The sequence below is a fragment of the Corvus hawaiiensis genome, chromosome Z (genome assembly GCF_020740725.1).
Source record: "Corvus hawaiiensis isolate bCorHaw1 chromosome Z, bCorHaw1.pri.cur, whole genome shotgun sequence".
In the NCBI taxonomy this organism is placed as follows: domain Eukaryota; kingdom Metazoa; phylum Chordata; class Aves; order Passeriformes; family Corvidae; genus Corvus; species Corvus hawaiiensis.
In genome coordinates, this window is record NC_063255.1 from 10,632,289 (window position 1) to 10,652,241 (window position 19,953).

The 19,953-nt window shown below is 39.4% G+C and overlaps 1 protein-coding gene across 3 annotated transcripts in view; it reads right to left on the bottom strand.

Moving 5' to 3' along the window:
* The window catches only part of GHR (growth hormone receptor), a 154,297-nt gene that overhangs the window by 60,667 nt on the left and 73,677 nt on the right, over positions 1-19,953 (bottom strand). For 2 of the 3 annotated variants that reach the window (XM_048291206.1, XM_048291205.1), the window contains exons 2-3: positions 16,418-16,502; positions 3,327-3,406 (exon numbers count right to left, since the gene is read on the bottom strand). In XM_048291206.1, the coding sequence (XP_048147163.1) occupies positions 3,327-3,396 (70 nt within the window). In that variant the 5' untranslated portion in view covers positions 3,397-3,406; positions 16,418-16,502. The remainder of the gene's footprint in view (positions 1-3,326; positions 3,407-16,417; positions 16,503-19,953) is intronic. The other variant, XM_048291207.1, reaches the window with a different exon arrangement.

A 19,953-nucleotide genomic window follows, 5' to 3' on the forward strand; every position in this document is an offset into this window, starting at 1 on the left:
AAAATCTCAAACACAAACTGTGTATTCGTACACAAATATAAGCTTTTTTTTTTTTCCCCCTGAACTACAATTAATACTGCACAGATGTAGGAGATCTGCTTATGAGGCAACACTCTTTCTTGTTTATGTACCTATTTAACTAAATTAAACTAAAATGTCAAAATCACACAATTCCCCATCTTCAAAGCAATCTAAATTCCCAGAAGCCTAATTCCACCGACAAAAATGTCTTAATCAGCTGTGAAAATGGGCCCTGTGCTTTCTAATCCTGAAGGCACAAAATCCATTTACCTATGGTAATTATGCACCTATTAGAAATTACCTTCCTGTTGTTGTGGCCTTTACTTTCTTTCTACCCCTGCCTCTGTTCTGCCCTTGTCATTGTACATCAGGCAGCTACAGGCATGGACAGCACATGGGTCAGCAACCCTGATAAAGGGCTGAAAGTCCCAGACCTGCTCAGCCCTGAATTACAGTCAGAGACCTGGGGCAGTGGACATGCTTGATCACTTTGAGCATCACCCTCTCAGAGACAGTGGGCACCGCTGTCACTTCATGCTAGCTGCAGTCTCAGCTTAGGGAACTGGCAAGCCAGACTCCTTGCAAGAGGAGAGCATGAAAAACAAGCTAAACCAATAGAAAGCCTCCAGCAGAACTGGCTACCAGCCTGGAGACAGCAAAGAGGTGACTAAATGTCCAGTGTCTGGTCTCAACTGTTCTGCAGTTGCCTGGCCAACTGCTGGCCTCCCACCCTTGATCCCACCAGAAGGAAATATATATGGGGTTTCACTCTGTCAAGGCTGGATCTGGCTTCATGGCACTAAGCCAGCCCCAAGCACCCTCTTGTAAGGCTGATCTTAAGCTTTGTTTACTTTCAAGACACAAAAGCATCCCATGTACAAGTCTGTATTACACTGGTTCAGTACTGGGCTTTGGTACAAGACTACCCAGCATATGTAATTTTTATTTCTCCTGCTGCCAGAAGAAATAGAACTACTGACGTGAATTTTTTAGGGAACCATGACACCATAGATCCAATCCCCAGGCAATATATCAGATATGGTACAAGTACAGAGCACATTTAATTAAGTTTATACGGAGGTGTCAGCAAGACTGTGCTGGGCAGAGCACTTTAAGATTGTCAGGATTCATCACCCGAGTGGGGCTGGATACTCACGAGAACTTTTGCAGATGTGAGCACACTCACATGGAAGAAAAAAAGAACAAAACATATAATAAACAGGTCTTGTCTAATACTCCATCCTAAATCACAAAAGAACAGCAAATGGATGTTCTTTTATGCTGTTATCTCAAATACCCATGTTCAATTTATGCTTCCTTCTCTGACATTCTCAACTGAGCATGTGCCCAACTCAGAATTAATGCGTTAAAGCATTAGAAGCAATCTAGTCATTAGCAATCACTAAACAAAGTGATTCCGTTCACATACACAATCTTTAATAGTACAACAAATCAGGACATAAATATTTAGTACTGTGTCTTGTATTTAAACACAGAAACAACCAAAATATTCTTAATTTTTTGTTCTGAAGGTAATCTAATGGAAGTTACTGTTTCATCAGTATAGACAGAGTCACACAAAGATGATGCTGTGGTCAAGTTTTATTTGTAACGCAGACTATTACTGCAGTTAGGACATCTGGACCACAGCTCATCTGCCAAGGATCATATAATCCTCATGTGCTGTTAAAACTCAAGAGAAAAATCAGTTGGTCCAGTAGACTGCCCTGGGGATTATTTTTGAGTTGAATGAGTCTACTGTAAAACGCAGACATGGCAGGGGAAAGGATCAAGTCAGGACACATTAATTTTTGTTCTACTGACCATTCTGTAGTGGCAATGAAGAGAAGCTGGTACCTCTATATATTTCATAAATGTTAAAGAAAAAGCCTTAACTAGCAGTCTTATAGATTCTTTTCCTGGTAACACAGAGGACAAGCATTTGAGACACACACATAGAAGTAAGTAAACAGAAACTTGTGTTTTCTCCATCCAAACCTGTTTGCTAATAAACAGAATCAACTTTATAGAAGAATTGTCTGAGAACCGATCACCTGAGTCTTAATTTTTTCTTATTTCACCTTAATGTCTCCATTAACATCAAAGTCACATCCCATATGCCTCTCCAGTGCTTCAGCATATACAAGATACCTAGAAATTCAAAGTATGCAACTCCAAGAAAATACAGAACTGCATCAGTACAAAGAACTATGGTTATACCTTTAAAATGTAGGCCAGTTGTGACTACAGGCAACTATGTCATAACCTTTTGGCTTAGTATCATATTCTAAAACTAGAACTAGAAAGGCTAATGAAACATGTCTTGCAATTCTATGTACATTTAATTTGCACTCAGTAACACAAAAGAATGGAGCTAAAGAAAAAAACTGAGAGATGTCAGAAATTTACATTGACAGTTGTATCACTTTATTTAGAGTTTGCTATGGAAGCTGTTTTCATTCCACTTTTAATAAAATTTCTAGACAAACTGCCCCTTCTGACTTGTTCTGCTAATACAGATTTTGGTTAGAAAGTCAGGAGGGGCACCTGTTTACAGAGCTGCAGCTGCTCTGTAACTTTGGGAGAAGCAGTGACACGTCTGCATGAAATTACTAATTATGGAAAACTGTTTCTGCTGTCTGTTCTGAAGACCAGAACAGCACAGAGCTGACCAGCTTGAGCTGCACTTCTTTACATAATTAGATCATAGCAAGCATAAGCAGATAATCTGGCACAATATGCAAGTCCCATTGGAGTTCACAGGTTTTGTTAAATGACTTTAAGACCAGTCCCAGCTGGCTGGTCGAGGGTACACATTCTTTTGAAATCCCATAGTCCCTACTCAAGAATTACCAAATTTATTTCTTATGAATCTTGTTCATATTGGCCTGAGATTTAAAGCATACAGTCTTTATATGTTTCCTCTGTATGTTCAAATAGTCCTATTCTTAACATATGACTATACTAAAAGACTTGTTTGAGAAAAAAACACTAGTTCATATAAAAAATGAACCTCATACAATTCTTTCATAACTTCAATACCCACTCAAAGAAAATCCAGATTTATCCATCTTGCTTACACATCAAAAACTGTCTGCGAAATTCACTTTCATTTGGCAACATGTCCCAATCTCATCCACTATGTCTACAAAAAGATTAACTGATGCATTTTTCACATTACATACATGGGTTACTGCAATCAAGAAAGTTGCATGAAAAATTCAATATAAAAATAGTGTTTATATAAATCTACATAAATATACACACACACAGAGAAAGGCATGGAAAGGTATCATAAAACTTACCATCACTTGCAGAAAGTGAGTCATTTGCACAGATCAGTGCCAAAGTAAACAGCAGACGCCGAAGATCCATACTTCTGACTCTGTCGTGACAAAAGACAGTAAGAGAGTTTCTTTATAAGCAAATACTACTAATATGATATGACATTTAAGATATCATCTAGTTTTATTGAATTTCTGATTGGATTTAAACCAGAAGTATATTTAGTTTACAGTTCATTGCCTCATAAAGTAATACATCATCTTGCAGTCTAGAACACATAGTAAATACCGCATTTACAAGAGAGCTGGCTTATGTGTCTTTAGTTCATTAAATAGAGGGTGGAAAAATCATGTATTGTCAATTGATAGACTGCATCCACAAATGACTTTACAACCTCCAAGAATGCAAACCTTTACAATCCTAGCAAACCAACAAGCCTTTACAATTTCCCCAAAAAAAGTACACTCCTCATTTTCCTTAATTCACTTGAGCCCCATTTTCACTTAGCTTACTCCACACATCATACAACCCCATTGCACAACCCTGTTTTGAGACACTACTTTGCTCCTGCCATTATCACCAGCATCTGGTAACAACAGTGAAGGGCAACAGCTGCTCTGTGCTGGACCTGCAGACTGTGCAGAGTTCTGCACAAAAGTGTACCTTGCAAAAAACCCAGAACTTCATGAGGTGTCCATACAGAAGTATGGGGAAAGCATCCATACCACGGATTATGACCTGACCATTTATAGCCACAGAGATTACCAGAGACCTTCAAAACTAAAGCTACAACACACATGCTAAAATGAGCATGGATGGCTGGACAAGTCAGGCAGCAGTGTTTTGTTCTGTGGCACCAAACTACCACGATACACTGACACCCCACTCAGAGAGGCAGAGAGAGAAAATAAGAGCTCGACCTTCATATTTGACTGTAAATTGATTTGACAGACCTTGATTCTACACTGGACTGTTCTCAATTAGAGATTTTCTTTAGGTGACAGCAGATTAAATCACAAACATTAAATCCAAACAAACAATCCCACTAGCAAGTAACAATTTCTAAGTGGGTGTTATCAAGTAACAAACAATTCATGCTATCAAATCTGGGTGTCAGAAACTAGTCAGTTTCTTAGTGCAGTTACCAAAGTTTGAATTAGGTTAAAAACCATAAGACACAAGAATGCAGAGTATGTAAAGCTATAGTAATGCCAAATTTAAAAGGTAATACTCTCAATTTTCTTACACTAAGAGAACAGAATGAATCACACTAGAGAAAAAAGCCAAAACTATTTCCAACTCCAGATTTCTCATCCATGCTATACAGTACAAAACTTGAAAATTAGAAGGTATTTTCTCACATCCTCATTAATGCAACTGCTCAATAATTCTCAGGTTAAAGGCTCAGTATAAAAGGCATTTAGTCAAACTGCTCTGGACTGGCAGAACCTCAGTCAGACCTGCAAAGGCAAGCCAGGAAATGCTCCCCACTGCACACACATCAGGACAAGGATGCCCAGCAGCACCACCCAGACAAGCTTGGGCCAGCCTGAGTGGGCATGGGGCTGCTACACAAGGAGAAGAGCTGTAGGAGCTCTGTGGACTAGCCAGGCATCAGCAGGCCTTTTCTCTGGCCAAGCAGACATGGATCACTCCAAACAGGACTCCCCTGTTCTCAGTGAACTGGGAGTAAAGAAGGGGTACAGAAGTGCTTTACTGAGGACTTGGGCAGTGTGGGAGTGAGACAGCTTGGGGAGCAGGACCAGGAGAAGTGACAACAACAACTGTTGGAATGTACCGACCTGGGACAAAGTTAATAAAGCAAATGACAGGCCAGCTCTCAGAAGAGAAGATATTCTGCCACAGTACAAGGTTCATCCAAGATCAGCCATATTTTCAGGTAGCTCAATTGGTCCCCCTGCTTCATCTGTACTCTTTGTTTAAAGAATTCTTATTATCTCTTATTAATAAATCTTCTACAAAAATGTGCCCCTGTGTTTGTCAATTCCTCTCTTACACTGTTTCTACCCCATCAGTCTCTTCTCCCCTTCAGCTCTTCCACTTTCTCCCTAAGTGGAGATTTTCTCTTTTACAGGCCTGAGCACAATGTCACTTTATTTACAACTCTCCTGTTCTCTTCCGGAACAGTACCCTGGCATCCCATGCTGCCTTCCTATTCACACTTTCCTGTTCTCCCCCATCCACCAGCCCATCTTCCAACCACTCTTTTCCAAGCCTTTCTACTACTTCCTGCCTAGTAACAGCCACAAAAGAAGGCCAAACCCTCACAGGAATACTCCCATGAGAACAAATGTGATCAGAATCCATCATTCAGGGCACACAGTTTCATTTTTCATAACCACACCGAACAACTCTGGTGGGACCAGGGTTGGTGCCCACATGCAGCTGTCACAGCATGGCTATCCTCTCCATCCCTGCACACCTGACTGGTGGCCATCTCAGCATCCTTCCAAAAAGAGTGGTTTGACAGCTGAAGCACTAACCCAGGAGCCTGGAAACATCACAGAGGTCAACAAACATTGCACTTCAGTAAGGTCATGTTATTGCAGATGAAAACAATCCCCTTCCAGTACTGCTGTTCCTCTTGCACTGGCAGACTTGTTTACATAGCTGCAACACAGTGAACTCCGTCAGGAAATTGTTCCAGTTAAAATGAATCCATAAATATTCATTGTAATGAACCTGTTTGCAGACAGGTTTTATTAGGACTCCACAAAGACACAGCCCAGGAGCAGAGCCAGGGCAGAACATGGGAGTGAGCAGTCAAGGTGGAGGGGAAGCCACAGCCACAGCCACCCTCCAGCAGCAGCTATTACTTGTTTAAGAGTAATTATACAATTATTGGGAAATTCCCTGCTCAGCCACAGACCTTGACTAAAACAACCAGCTCTCTGAAACAGGTCATAGGATTAATTCGCATTCCTAAACCTCAGAGGTGATCAGAATTGCTCCTTCATCCCTTGCCCTTTTGCCAGTAAAACGCTGTATAGAAACAAATGATGCTTCTTCAGCGGACTCTCACAAATGCCAGAATCTCAGTGAGACAAAACAACACTGCCTCTGCTCTGCCTAAAACCACATAGGGTATCCCACTGAGTTATCCATTCAGACAAGTTGTGTCTGTGAAAAACATCCAGTTGGTATACTCTGAACATACCCAATATGGACAGGACTGTGCTCAAAAACAGTAACTGCTCTCATACGGATGCATCATGCTCCACCCTCTGTCCAGCAGCCTCTGTAAAGGACAAGTTGTGCTATGTCCTTGGAGCTGCAACTCAGAGCCCTTGGGACAGGGCTTGTACTCAAGTCCTCACCCAGGCAAATGGAGCTCTGCATGGGGTGTGAAGCACCAGGGACGTGACCTCTGCATCCAGCACAAACACCAAAAGCTTGGCTGGGCTGCAGTTATGAGGGTCACTACTAGCAGTATTTGAGATTAAGAGAGAGCTACACTGCCACAGCTTCACTCTCATGGGAGAAGATCTGGTAGAAAGCAGGAGCGGCCCCATTATGAAACCACTTTTGGTGGTACAGAATAAAAATTCTGAGAGAAGGGTCTTCTGAAGTGCCACCTGCATCACCGTCAGACAACTACTGCCTTGCAGAAAGTTCTCAAAAATCTGTTCCGTAAATGGCCCTTCCTCTAAGACACTCTTGTGAGCTTGCTGTCAACAAGAACAGTATTGTCCAGAGGCTTCACTGTTAACATAGCAAGAGACAGCTTCTCTCTAGACATTAGGACAAACCTGACCTTTTACAATCCAATAGTATCTACCTCCCAACATCTACCCTATGTGCCTATGAAAGATAAATGGCACTAATAAAGTCCCTCTTATTCAACAGAAAAAAAACCCTCAAGTGTCTGTAACACACACTGTTCTAAAGAATAATATTCTATGTCTTACCCAACTCCAGCAGCTTGTAAGAATGAACAGAGTTAAAATCAGGGAAAAAAAATTACAGCAGCTGACTGTCCTCAAGCCAGCTGAAACTTGACCACAGAAACATTTGGCTAGAGGTCAGCTCAGGCTAATTACATCAGTACAGGAAGGGAGCCAGGAGTTATAAAAAGGATAAAAAAAAAAAATCTTGGCCCTTTTCTATAGCAATGTTGGAGTAAGGTCAATCACAAGTGAATTTAAACACAACATCTTTCCAGTGGGATGTGAATAGAGTCAGCATAAACAGGAGAAACTGGGCTAAGAAGCTCCCTGAGAAAAGAAACAGTTTAGTCACGGCACACTGAGTTTTTTTGCATCTGCTCTGGTCAGGTAAAATTGTTAACACTCAGAGTAAACCAGAAGGGGTATTGCTTATAAACAAAACTTGTTTGAAGTGAGATCTTGACCTTTAGATAGTTTCTGAACCTGAAAGAACCAGAAGGAAGGAGAAGAACAAGGACATTGAACTGCACCTATCACAGCATTTCTGCTTTTGCCACCACCATTAACTCAATATACTCCAAATATGAGAGTTTTTCCCCAGTAACCTCCTCGAGTTTATAATTTCTTGTCACAGCATCATCTCTGCAACTCGTACAGAACCAAAGGTAACCCCTCTGCTGCAAACCAAACCACAAAATTACTGAGTGAAGGATTAATCTGAAGAGTTTTCCATACACTGCTGTTTCATCATTCCATTAGATCATAAAAAGGCAAGAGCACAAGAGTGTGCCATGCACGTGAACATACACCAGCAGATCCACCACCAAATAAGAACAAGTACTGAGAAAGGAATGTAACTCCAGGCTTTCCAGGTCTGTCCTGAATCTTTATTGCAACTACCAAATATATATGCATGTACTTGTGAAGAATTTTTCTGGGTGAAAGGCCTTTATTTTTCACAGTGTGGACATTTTTTACAAGTTATTTCAGGGCAGGACCAATGACACCAAGAGGTAATCTTTCTGTGCTTGCCAAAAAACATCCACACCACTTTGGCTGATCATGCACAGCTGAAATCACTTTGCCTGCGTACCCTCCTTCCCCTGAGTGCCAACAGGATGGAGTCATTCTGCAACTGAAATTAGTTTTAGCCCTTCCAATCAACACAATCTAAAACTGCAACGGACTTAAAGCCTTCTTCCCTTTCTTGCTGATACTACAGCTTGATTAAGTCATCAGCAGCCCTTGGACAAGAGCCTGTTTTTATAGAGCCCTTGTCAGGGCTATATATTCAGCCACAGTAAGAAACAGAAATAACAAATTGTCTCAGCTGGTATGAGTAACACACCATTCACCTATTGTGTGCCGTTATCCTGGACATTGAAAGAACAAGGAATGATACCACAGAAGCAGAAGTTACGTACTCCAAATTAAAAAAACAACCAAACAAAAACCTCATGAAGGGCACATTTCAATTAAAAAAAAATAGAAAAGAAGTCAAAACCTTAACAACAAAAGAAGCACCAGATAAAGTTGCATTTACTATGCACGTTTTTATGCAAATTTGAGAACCATAAAAAAGTACTCTATAAATACAAATTAAACCTATGGAATAGAGGCAATTTTATATATTAATTAGGTCTTTATATAAGTTAAATAATTTATAGTAATTTCAAGTGTTAACATGTTAAAATTGCAACTGGAAGCTATTGAATTAATTGCTCACTTTGAGTTTAAAAAAAATTTTTTTCCCTACATTCACTTTTAATTTTAGAATAGAGAGTATATGAAATTTTAATATCAACACCCAGTTTATTTCTCTCTCTATTGTAATAGACACCTTTAGTGCTTTTAGTTGATTTGTTTTTCCTACGGATTGATATGTCAGCTAATGACTCTGATTTAAACTTGTAACAGGCCAAATGATTATCAGTTCTTGGATGTGGTTAAGGAGCCCTTCAGTGAATCCATACTTTGGCCATTACTCTGGGCTTGTACTAAAGCTGTTTAGAGTAATTCTCAAAAAACTTGGCTAAGATGTCTAAGGATGGCTGTGGCACGTGATGTATCAATTCTTTATTTACAATAAAATATGTTATACCTTGACTGCAGTAACCAAATGGACTAGGTACATAGAGGGTGGATCTCATCTCTAAGATTAGTAGATCTCTCCATCAGAAAACAATTCCTAAAAGAGGACTGCAGTTATAGCCTTAAATTTCTGTCTACCACACAGAAAAATTTGAACTTGGAATAAACTTAATTCCTCTGTTTGCCTTTCAGCCCGCAAAACAGTGAAATAGATGTATTTCAGGTAAAAGAAATTGCAAACATTTAGCTGCATAACATGCAGATGTGAATTGCTGAGCAGATACTCAGCTTTACATATAATTGTATCATTAAGGAAGATTCAGACCTGTTTATGAGAATGGTAATTTTTTCAGGCTAGAAACACTTTCTCAACTCTAGTAGTAATTCTTCCAAGGCATCTCCTTTTTTTAAAATTATTTTTAGTTATTATTAGCACTTAGATAGCAGTCGTCCCATCTTTGCTTTGTTATTTGTACAATGAATCACAAAGAAAAGTTGGAGAATTTCTTTATTTAAGCAAATGTATATTCCAGTTTGTTTGAAGAAATATAATGCATCCATTTAATGTCCAATATCATGTCAAGAAAACAAAGAGAAATATCTATGTCTGTATCTAGAACCAACACCCTAGTAATCTGTACTAAAAAAAAGTGGTTTTGCTCAAAAACATTTCACTGAGATAATTATTCTCACTCTACATAAAGAGATTAAATGATATTTCCAGTGCTGTGAAAAAAACTTTGTGCAAGTGTGAAAAAACCCCAAACCACAAACTCTTCAGTGTCTTGCCAGCAGCATTGAAGTTCAAATCCAATCAGGACTACAGCAGTATGGACCCAAGCCAGCAAAGCAGTATAATACATCTCATTTCAAGGAGGCAAGATTATATATTTAACATGAGAACACGGCTAAGTAATTCTCCTAGCACTGGAAGAGAGCTTAGCGCCTCAAAGAAATTAGGAAAAAATTATGAAGCACAGGAATCACGGTGCAAAGCAACCTGTGTGACACCACTGGGAGTTAGACTGGAACAGGAGGGAAAACAAACAGGAATAATTTCATGCTTGATAATAAATAACCATCTTACATGTGATGCTGGATCTTCACTATACAGCAGTCTTCAGCTGGCACATTCTCTGCAAGCCTTCTCTTGTGTGCCAGTATCTGCAAATCACTTGAATTAAAAAACATACTACCTGGTACCTGGGCAAATATAGTCAGTTAGGTTTCAGCACACATCCTAAGTAAATCCTCATCTGATCTCTTGGAGCTTTTCTGTAACATGAAAACCCTGCTCCCTCTGATTTCCTTAAACTGCTCTTTGAAGTCTGCAAGGCAGGTTTGGGTTTAAGGTGATTGGAAGAAATTGAGGATGCTTTGTTCAAAAACACTTGGCTATAACCTAATTCTGTTTCACTGGAGATCAGGAGTTTCGTCATTTTGAAACAGTTAGGTAATAGCCAGTCTTTTTTGCCCAAAGAGCAATTTCAGGAAATCAGAGGGAGCAGACTTTTAATTTTAAATAATATTTATGTTTAAAAAATTTCTTCTAGGAAAAAACATCTTCAAGAAGTTGTAAAATTTAAGTTCAAGACCTGGTATTTACCCTAGACTAATGAAATTACTTAACAGTTCATTACCATGGGACAAATTAATTATATGGTTTAATTGCATGCTAAATTATTCGTGTGCTCCTAATCAGATTAAAGACTACATAACAGAGCCTGTATGGCATTTAGGAAGTCATTAACTTAAATAGCACAGTAAGTGAAAGCTAGTAAATGACAGACAAAGCTTTTCTGGATGTCCACTCAGGACTCCAAGCACTCACGTATTTACTCTCATTTGGTCTACAGGAAAAGAATAATCATCTTGACAGAAGGTTTAAGAGCAATCAGTGCATTTTAATTTAGTGAGGTTTTTTATGTCCTGCAGCTCACATAGGTTTAAGATATGTTGTATATTCTTTTAATTTGAATCTGTAATATGCAGACTGAAGCAACTTTGAATTTCAGTTAAACAGGTGCAGAGTCAGAATATGAGCACACCTATTCAATGCAACTGTTTTTCACAATAACTGCAAAGCAAAATTATCTGTTTCAGAAATTCTGTGTCAATGAGAAGCAGCGTGATTCCATGTGTCCTCTCTAAGATCATACCAGCATTGTTCCCTCCCCTATTTACTGCTGATTTGGTGCTTTAAGTTCACACAAATCTGAATATATAAATGGTGGGGACCTACCAAAAAGTAGCTTACTGCATGCAACAGCTGCTTAAACTACTTCATCTAGACATACAGAGAGATTTTGAGCTAGATCCTTAATTGTGAAAATCAGCACAAAGTTGAAAGAAATAATGAATGAAACCAGCAAGTGGAGAAGATCACTTGGTATTTTTAAATGCAGCACTGCCAAAACAAGTTTTCATGAGGTAAGAAAGAACTTGTGAAGAAAATCTGATCTCTGTTCAAACCTTCATAAAAATCTTAAAAAATCTGTTAAGTTCTTCCTCCACTTGCAATGGTAAGACCTGGAACATAAAATACCCAACTTTTAAGTTTAAGGTATATTTTGATGAAGCATCTCGCATACAGCAAAAGACTATGCCCACACTTACCAAAGCGGCTTAGAAACATATGAGCATTTTTAGCTACCATCCAAACAGGATCTCTAAAACCTTTATACTGAAACAATCCCTTCTGATACACATTTTTATGATGCAGCTGTTAATGACATCTTTTAAGCCAAGAGCTGTAGGTGGAATGCTACTAATTTTTAATCAAAGATTTTTCCAAGGCTAGAGTGTCTAGTATTTCCAGATATAGGGGGACTAATTAGCTGATTTTGATGACAGAATTTACTGAAAGCCAGTCTAATGTACAAACTGTGTACACTGCTTGATTTTTCATGGGCTTCAAGTAACTTCTTCCAATTCACATTTTATAACATACCATGGCATTATTTTAGCCATTTCAATTACCACAGGTCCTGAAAGGCTTTTTCCCAAAGAAGCAGCAGAGGTTGGGTTTGGTTTGTGTTCACACGCTTACACACACTTAACACACACATGCACACAGGCATATTGGTGTTTTGATGAAACCTGAAGGTGTACCTTCACCAAGAACTCAGAGCATTATTTATATCCTCTGTGTGCATATATATAGATATATATTTATATCCTGAATATTGATATATGAGAGGGAGATATTCCATCCTGTGAGGCAAATGACCATGGGTTAGAAGACAAAAGACCTGATGAGCAAGAAGTATGGGACACCTCATAGAAAGTCTTTTTTCCTCCACTGGAGAGGTCAAAGGGTATGTGACATGAGATCCAGAACAACTTTGAAATGATTATTAAGGAAGTGGAGACAAGTTTGGATTGCCCAGTGAGTGATGAAGCCAGCCTGCCTTTCAAGGGGAATAATGCAAACAGACATGCCTGGTAATCTCTGGAGTTGATGACCTACTGAACAGTTACTAGTTTAGAGAGTTTACCTCCTAGTAAATCTGAGTGGGCACCTGCAGCTGACACAGCACTACAGTGACACCATCGTCTGCAATGGAAATAAAGAGAAATGCCAGATTGTAGTTAGAAATTCACACTGGAAACTGACAGAGCTGTGTCCCTCTAAAAAACTTTACCAATGAAGAAACTAAGAAGTGTCTGTAAAATAAGCCACAGAAACAACCAGATTAATTTTGAAGGTAATTTGACAGATATGTTTCTAAAGAGGTATTTTAATGATGTCAGATAATATTTTCCATCAGCAAATCCTGAAGCAGTCTGCAGCAGGAGTCAGTGGCATTATCCATCTAACAGACAGGGAAAGGGACACACTGGGAAGAGGAACAGCTTGCCTGCATTTACACTGCAGCCTAGCAGCAGAGTAAAGCATGGACTGCAACCCCCTCCAATGTCTTACCTATCTCAGAATATTACAGTCTTGTGGGTATATTGCCAGCCATCCCAGCAACACAAAATAAAGCTGTAGTGGATTTAAAAAATCCCAAAACCAAACCCAAACCAATAAATTGACAGGTTTTGCACTAAGACAGAAAGAATTGCAATTACGATAAAGAGAAGCTCACCTGAAACACTCAAGCAACTAGAACCTTCTTAATAAGTGTACAGCTCTTTCACAAACAATGGGAATGAAATGTGGCCTTTAGCTCTGGTAACACCAATGCAGTGGATTTAAGCCATTAAAAATACATAGCAATCATAGCACATATACCACTTCTCAAATGTCAGAGACAAAAGCATAGTTCAGCATTGCAACCTTTGATTTTAGACATCACACATAAAACACATGAACTTTAGACTGATCAGCTCAAAATGGGATGCTCTGCAACCAACAGGTGCTACAAGCAACAGAGCTGCCCAGCGCAAAGCTGGCTGGCTGGCCAATGGACAGCACATCTGCCTCCACTGGTTTTACGACTTCCTTCTCTGCAGGAACTGCACCACAATACCAACTCATTAAAAAAGTGAAACTTTGGAGCACATTCAACTGCTCATTAAAACAGAGTAGTGCATTCACATTTTTCCACTGCTGTTATTGTTATTTTACACAGGACCATGAGGAAATAGATATTAACAGATAAAATTCACAAGGTAGCTGCCCTGAGAAGCAGCTAAGAGCCTGGGCCTTCACACACATCCACAACTCTCAGTATTTCTCAGACACAAACCCACTCTGTGCAATCCATTCACAATAATAAATCCCATACCAAGCTAGATCTCAGACATACAGTTCAAAAAAGAGAGTGGACTAAAGGGCAGGACGTTGGAGGGAGGTTTGTAAAGCCCTGCCGGGGGCTTTTGTCATCTAGCACAACATCCAACTCCGCAGAAGTCTGACCAGCAGCCTTGCCTCAGTACCCATTTTTATACTGAAGCAGGGAGCAAGGCTGCTTGCACAGATGCCTGTCAGCAAAAGTCTTAGGAACTGGCTCTCTCCCTTTAATCAGGGCACCAGTGACCACCCTCACATCACTCAGCCCTGGGCTCTGAATGGCAGTCTCACCCACATGGCCATGTGGAAAGAATCAGCGTGGAAAGGAAAAAATGACTGTTCCTTTTTGTAGTTCTGATAGCAAATGAATTTAGTATCACAGGAAGCTGTATTTCTGGAGAGGTCAAAGGCTTCCATCTTAAGAAAAACTTTACTATATATAAAAAATTTTATCTTTTTTTTTTAAGAAGTCATTAGCAATAATACCATCTGCACCTGAAATATATGACTCTTACCAATCACACCAATCTTGTGAAAGCAGCCATGTTCACATAAGTGTGATGAGACTGACTGCTCTTAGGCTCACTACAAATTGTACAGCAATATTCAGTAAATCACTTCCTCACAGCGTATATTTCCCCCAACATTATTAAAACTGTGGAATATCACAGCAGGTGGAGTTTTGAATTGCCCTGATGCATAAATCAGTCCAGATTTTTAGGTCACTTATTGCATACAACTTTTTGTTCAGTAATCTCACTTGATAGCAGATGACTAGATTCATACACTTAAAAGAAAAAAAAATGGTTACACTTAATTGCAAAAGGTTTAAATTCTCCCCTGGTAACACCATGTCAACATCACATCAAATATGACACGGCACTGTGCAAATGACAGCATTTCCTAAGGACTGGGATCTTTTGCTCCCTTCTGAAAGTTCATAATTATCAGCCTTCATTTACAAACATGAAACTAAAACACAGAAAGGTTACAGAGGGTGACAGAACCTGAGTCTGTGGTGGAGCTCAGAACCAGGGCCAGACCCTGTGTCCAAGCTGTGTCCTCCCAGTGCTAGGCTGCTTGCAGAGGAATCTGGAATGGGAAGTTTATCTATGGATCAAATGGCTCCCTGGACACAGAAAACCAGGAAAACAGCACAGAAAGAGTTTTCTGTATGGCTGTTTTGACATGTTTCAGCTATAAAATCAAAGAAGTCATTCATAAACTGTTTTTCAGGTGTGCTGAACTCTGCATGAAAAGGCATGGTAACCACACCAAAGAAGGCTTTGGTTAAGGAGGTCACTAATGACTAATTTATACATAATTTACAAGCATTTTTACAAGTAACTTTTCACTATTCTGACCTTTTAATTTTCTTGGTGAAATTGGTATAGACAACTCTCCCAAGGAGAGACCCATGGTGCAATGAATGAACCTAGAGTTCTACCATCTGACTTCAGAAACAGTATGAACACAGACACAGGATAGATAACAAATTTTACCTACTGTTATTGTAACCAAAGCATGAAGTATCTAGAATTTCTCTTCTATTTAATGACAGTACAACTGTCTACACTTAGACAGGAATAGCCAGTTCAAGTCTCATAAAACTGCTACAGTACACAGATAGCAGCTGTAAAGTCTCATGCAGCAATTTAACACCAGATAACAGCTTTTCAGCTTCACACCATGAGCAATCACAGGTCTGAATCCCTTATACAACAGTGTATTTCTGTGATGTTTTGATTCAAATTTATGCCACTGTACTCTGATTAGGCTTTCAGTAATACATTCTGGATATGAATTAGAACCAATATATACATTCAAACTCAATGACACTTGTGTCATTTAAACCATTATTTGTTATCTACAATGTTCTGATAGGCATTTCACATTCTCCCTCACTTATAAAATATAGATTTTTTTTCTCTATTTTTTTCAATAGAGTGCATTTAAAGAGTCAGGCAATTAATATCCTAAATAACACACTAAGTAGGAAATGGCTCATTAAAACGCAGTATAATAATTTTTCTCTGACAAGGAAAAATGGCTTTTAACCACTTTTAAGGGTCACCAAGCCCTCTGTCTCAAATGCTGGTTACTAGAGATTGACAGAAGGGCGTGAAGTCATCAATTTAATCAGGACTGAATCTGACAGCCTTAATTCACATTTCTCTATTGTTTTGGGTATTAAAATATGACAATTAAATCCCAACCACAATTTTGTATAATGCCTATTATAATTACCACCTCCTTCAGGAATGAATCCTAGGATCTGTTATCTGTAGGGCACTACAGGGTTCTATTGATCAATCTGCTTAGCCAACATTGGTAATAAAGTCAGTTGCAGGTAAGACAAAAGTTATCACCCCACCTCAAATGTCAGCAGGGGATGGACGATGTGTCACGCCTCCCTCAGCTCAACTGCAAATCACGACCTTCTCCAGCCATCCCAGCACCTGCATGAAAACAGGAGAGACAGACAAGAGATGAGTTCTGGAACAGCGAAGGTCACCTACAGTGGGAGGGCAACATGACAAAATCCAAATGTGCGTCCTGGTCCTGCTGTCCCTCAGGGAAGGCCACCAGCGGGGCAGTTTGCTTGGCTGCCCTGAGCGCAGCACCTGGGCTTCTCACTCAAACTGCAGCAGCGGCCTTGTCACTGAGGGCCTGCCAAGCCACAGGACCCTGTGCTAACCTTGACATTAAAATGAACACACATTTAAAAGGCAAAGAGAGGTCAGGGTGACCGATCAACTCATTCCTAATGCACACTCCTGGTGAAAATCAGCTGCCCTGGAAGAAATCTCTGGACCATCAAGAGGATGAGTAGTAGCTCACTACCACTATGCCTACTACTACTTCTTTAGACATTATATTACAGTGCAGTAACTTATAAACTAGTAAAATTAAGAAAATAACATTTCCTTTTCCTCTAAAAGCACAGTGTCTAAGTCTCAGAAAGATGGCACGCTGATAAAAAAAGGTAGTATATTATGTTCTGAATTCCTAAGCACATTATTGCTGCCGTGATAGTTGGCACAGCAGCATGCAAACCAGTTCTGAACTAGTAGCATTTCTATGTTAAATAAAAAGAACATAAATTCAACATAGAAAGTTACCTCTTCCCAAGGATGCAAGTCAGCTTTTAAAAGCATTTTAAAAAGTCAGACATGGTGTTTACATTACTTGAATAATTCAAAATAATCTGGTTTCTAGTGGGTGGGACTACAAAAAGAAGACCAGATTTCACAGTATCAGGCTCTTTAAATAACCAGGGGAAAAAAAACCAGCCTGCCAGACCCCACAAATAACATCTAAAGAACTATTGTGTGCATGCAAACTGAATGCCTAGGGGCACACTGCCCTAGCCTGAACAAGAAAAAAAGTAACATTTTAAAAAAGAGTTTTCCTTTACTGAGTTACCACCAGCTGAAGAAAGAGCAGCAAGAATTTTTTTGTACCCCCAGAATTTTCTTCCTGTTATGTGTATAATTTTATTGTAGAGATAGATCACTAAATAATAAATAATGGAAAGTAAAATATGATTGTGAGTGAAAGTTTCATCATTACTTCTCTGCAATCTTTCTACAATGCAATGTGTAAAAGGCTATCACCTCTGTATTTATAATAAAAAATTCCCAAAACAATACACCCCCCAACTGCCAAATGAGAAAGTCCTTCAACAGAGAGAAAAATTAAACAGATGTTTGAAATAAATAGAAAGCATTTTCCATGCCAAAGCATGAATAATATCAGTATTATTATAAAACATCCTGCGTGTGGTTACTCAAAGTAAAACCTATAAGCAGGGTTCCCTCCTGGTTCACATCATGAAACAAGTGGATTAGACAAGTCCCTACATAGTAAATCTTTACGTCAGTCTACTCCATAATATGCACTGCCAAATTCTATTATCACACTTTTTAGAAAGTGCCTGCTCACATTTCAGCAGGCTGAGAATATAACTGATTGTGTGTCCCATTCATACGTAATTCCACAAGGAGTCTTGTGTTAGTTTAATTTCTGGGTTTCCAAAGATCTCTGAATTTCAGAAGAATAAATGAGCAGTGAGCAGCAACTCTCTTTTCCAAAAATAAAGGGACAGCTTAGTGTAGAACAAAGTTACAAAGTCTGAGCCAGCTGTTGACTGAAGTGAGCTACCAAGGACTACTGACAAATCCCTTTTTCAAAACACTCGCTATGGTATTAACAAGGGGAAATGACCTTTATATGACAAAGTCAGAATCCTATTACAATAAGACAGAAAAAATTATTCCAGTAGTCCTTCCAAAATATTTTGAAATCCTGCTCAGCAGCAGAAAAGATCTCTCAGCTACTTTGTGGGCAACAAAGAGAAATGTCCTAACTTCTGATTACCTGATTGTACTCAGAACATTTTGTTTCACTCTTGGCAGCTGCGGCAATATGCCCCAACCCCTGCCGTTTTCTGTTTGAGCAACAGCCACCCGGGGTGGTTGTGACGGCTACGTCTGGCTCACAGATATCAACACAATAGTTAAGGGCCATAAATCTTGCTTGACACCTAAGGGCTGTGAGTCTTGTTCAACAGCTGAGGGCTAGTTGAGCATGCGCCAAACGAAAGATGGCTGCTGTGCAAATATGACCATAAGTCAATCATCTTACTCCATTAACAGTGGACAGCCTGAGGTCTGTTCAGCTCTCCTGCATAGCAGGGGCTGTAGGCCAGGATCTCCCCTTCAGCATGACCACATCTTCTGGTTACTGCTTGAGGCTGAGAGATTCCTTGCCATAAAAGTGATTAGTAATATGCTAAAGTTTGAAATCTTACGTGACATAAAATATTGATTGTGCACATACAATCCTTTAGACATAAACTGTTGACTGAGTTTGGGACTAAGTCTGGATGCAGCCACAACTAAACTCCAAACAGAAAATTCAGAGCACAAGGGAGTCCTTTCCAAACCTCATGACTCAATGGGAGGGTCCCCTGGACAGTTTTGCCTGACCCCATCCTCTGAGCTGTAAACAATCAAGTATACCTTGCCATCGAATATTGTTAAACTGCTGACGCATTTACCGCCAAACTTTGTTAAATCGCTGTTTTACATCAATAAAGATATTGCTACTTCTTTCTTGCAAGTGAAGTGCGTCACTCTATCTGTGGCAGCAGCAAGTAATGTGATGGCACAAAAAATGCCGGCAGCAGCACCATTTATTTGCAGTATTGCAGTGTAGAACAGCCATACAAGCACAAAACCAGCTATATTTGCACTTGGTTTTGACAGTTCATTATGTGTGAAAAATAGGTAGTACTCTACAGAAGGTAGTGAGCTAGATTTAAATGATTAGCAAACTCCCTTCAATACGATTCTTGGAAAAACTGCAGCTTTGCAAAAGGATAACACAGATTCACATGAATAAGTGATACAGGTAAAGCTCTTTTTTTTTTGAGAGACATGTATTTTGTCAGAAGCACATTTAATTACTGTAACCCACAAGGCAAACAAAAGGATTACAAAAGGATGAGTTGACAGGGCCCATCCAAACTAGTTTGCTTCACAAAATAAGAAACAGACTCCAACTCATCAGTGCCTTGATTGTGATCTGAGGATCTTTGCCCATTATTATCTTCTCATTATGCCGCAAGCTAGCCTACCAAAAAAATAATAAACTGGACAAGATGAAATGGACCCAAATGTGCCAAAAGTTCTTTTGCTCTTCAAAAAAGCATCTAAGGAAAGGTCTGGTGCTGAAAAAAGGTTGGAAAGGCTTTTGAATCTGTCTCAGGTAAAATCTTTATGATGACGTACAAACTAGTGAAATGTACTGAAAACTGGGTGAAATGCCCAACTCAAAACATTTCAACCAGCAGCACAGCCACTAGAGTAAATGCTGTTTAAGTATTCATTAATGACCTTTTTCTTT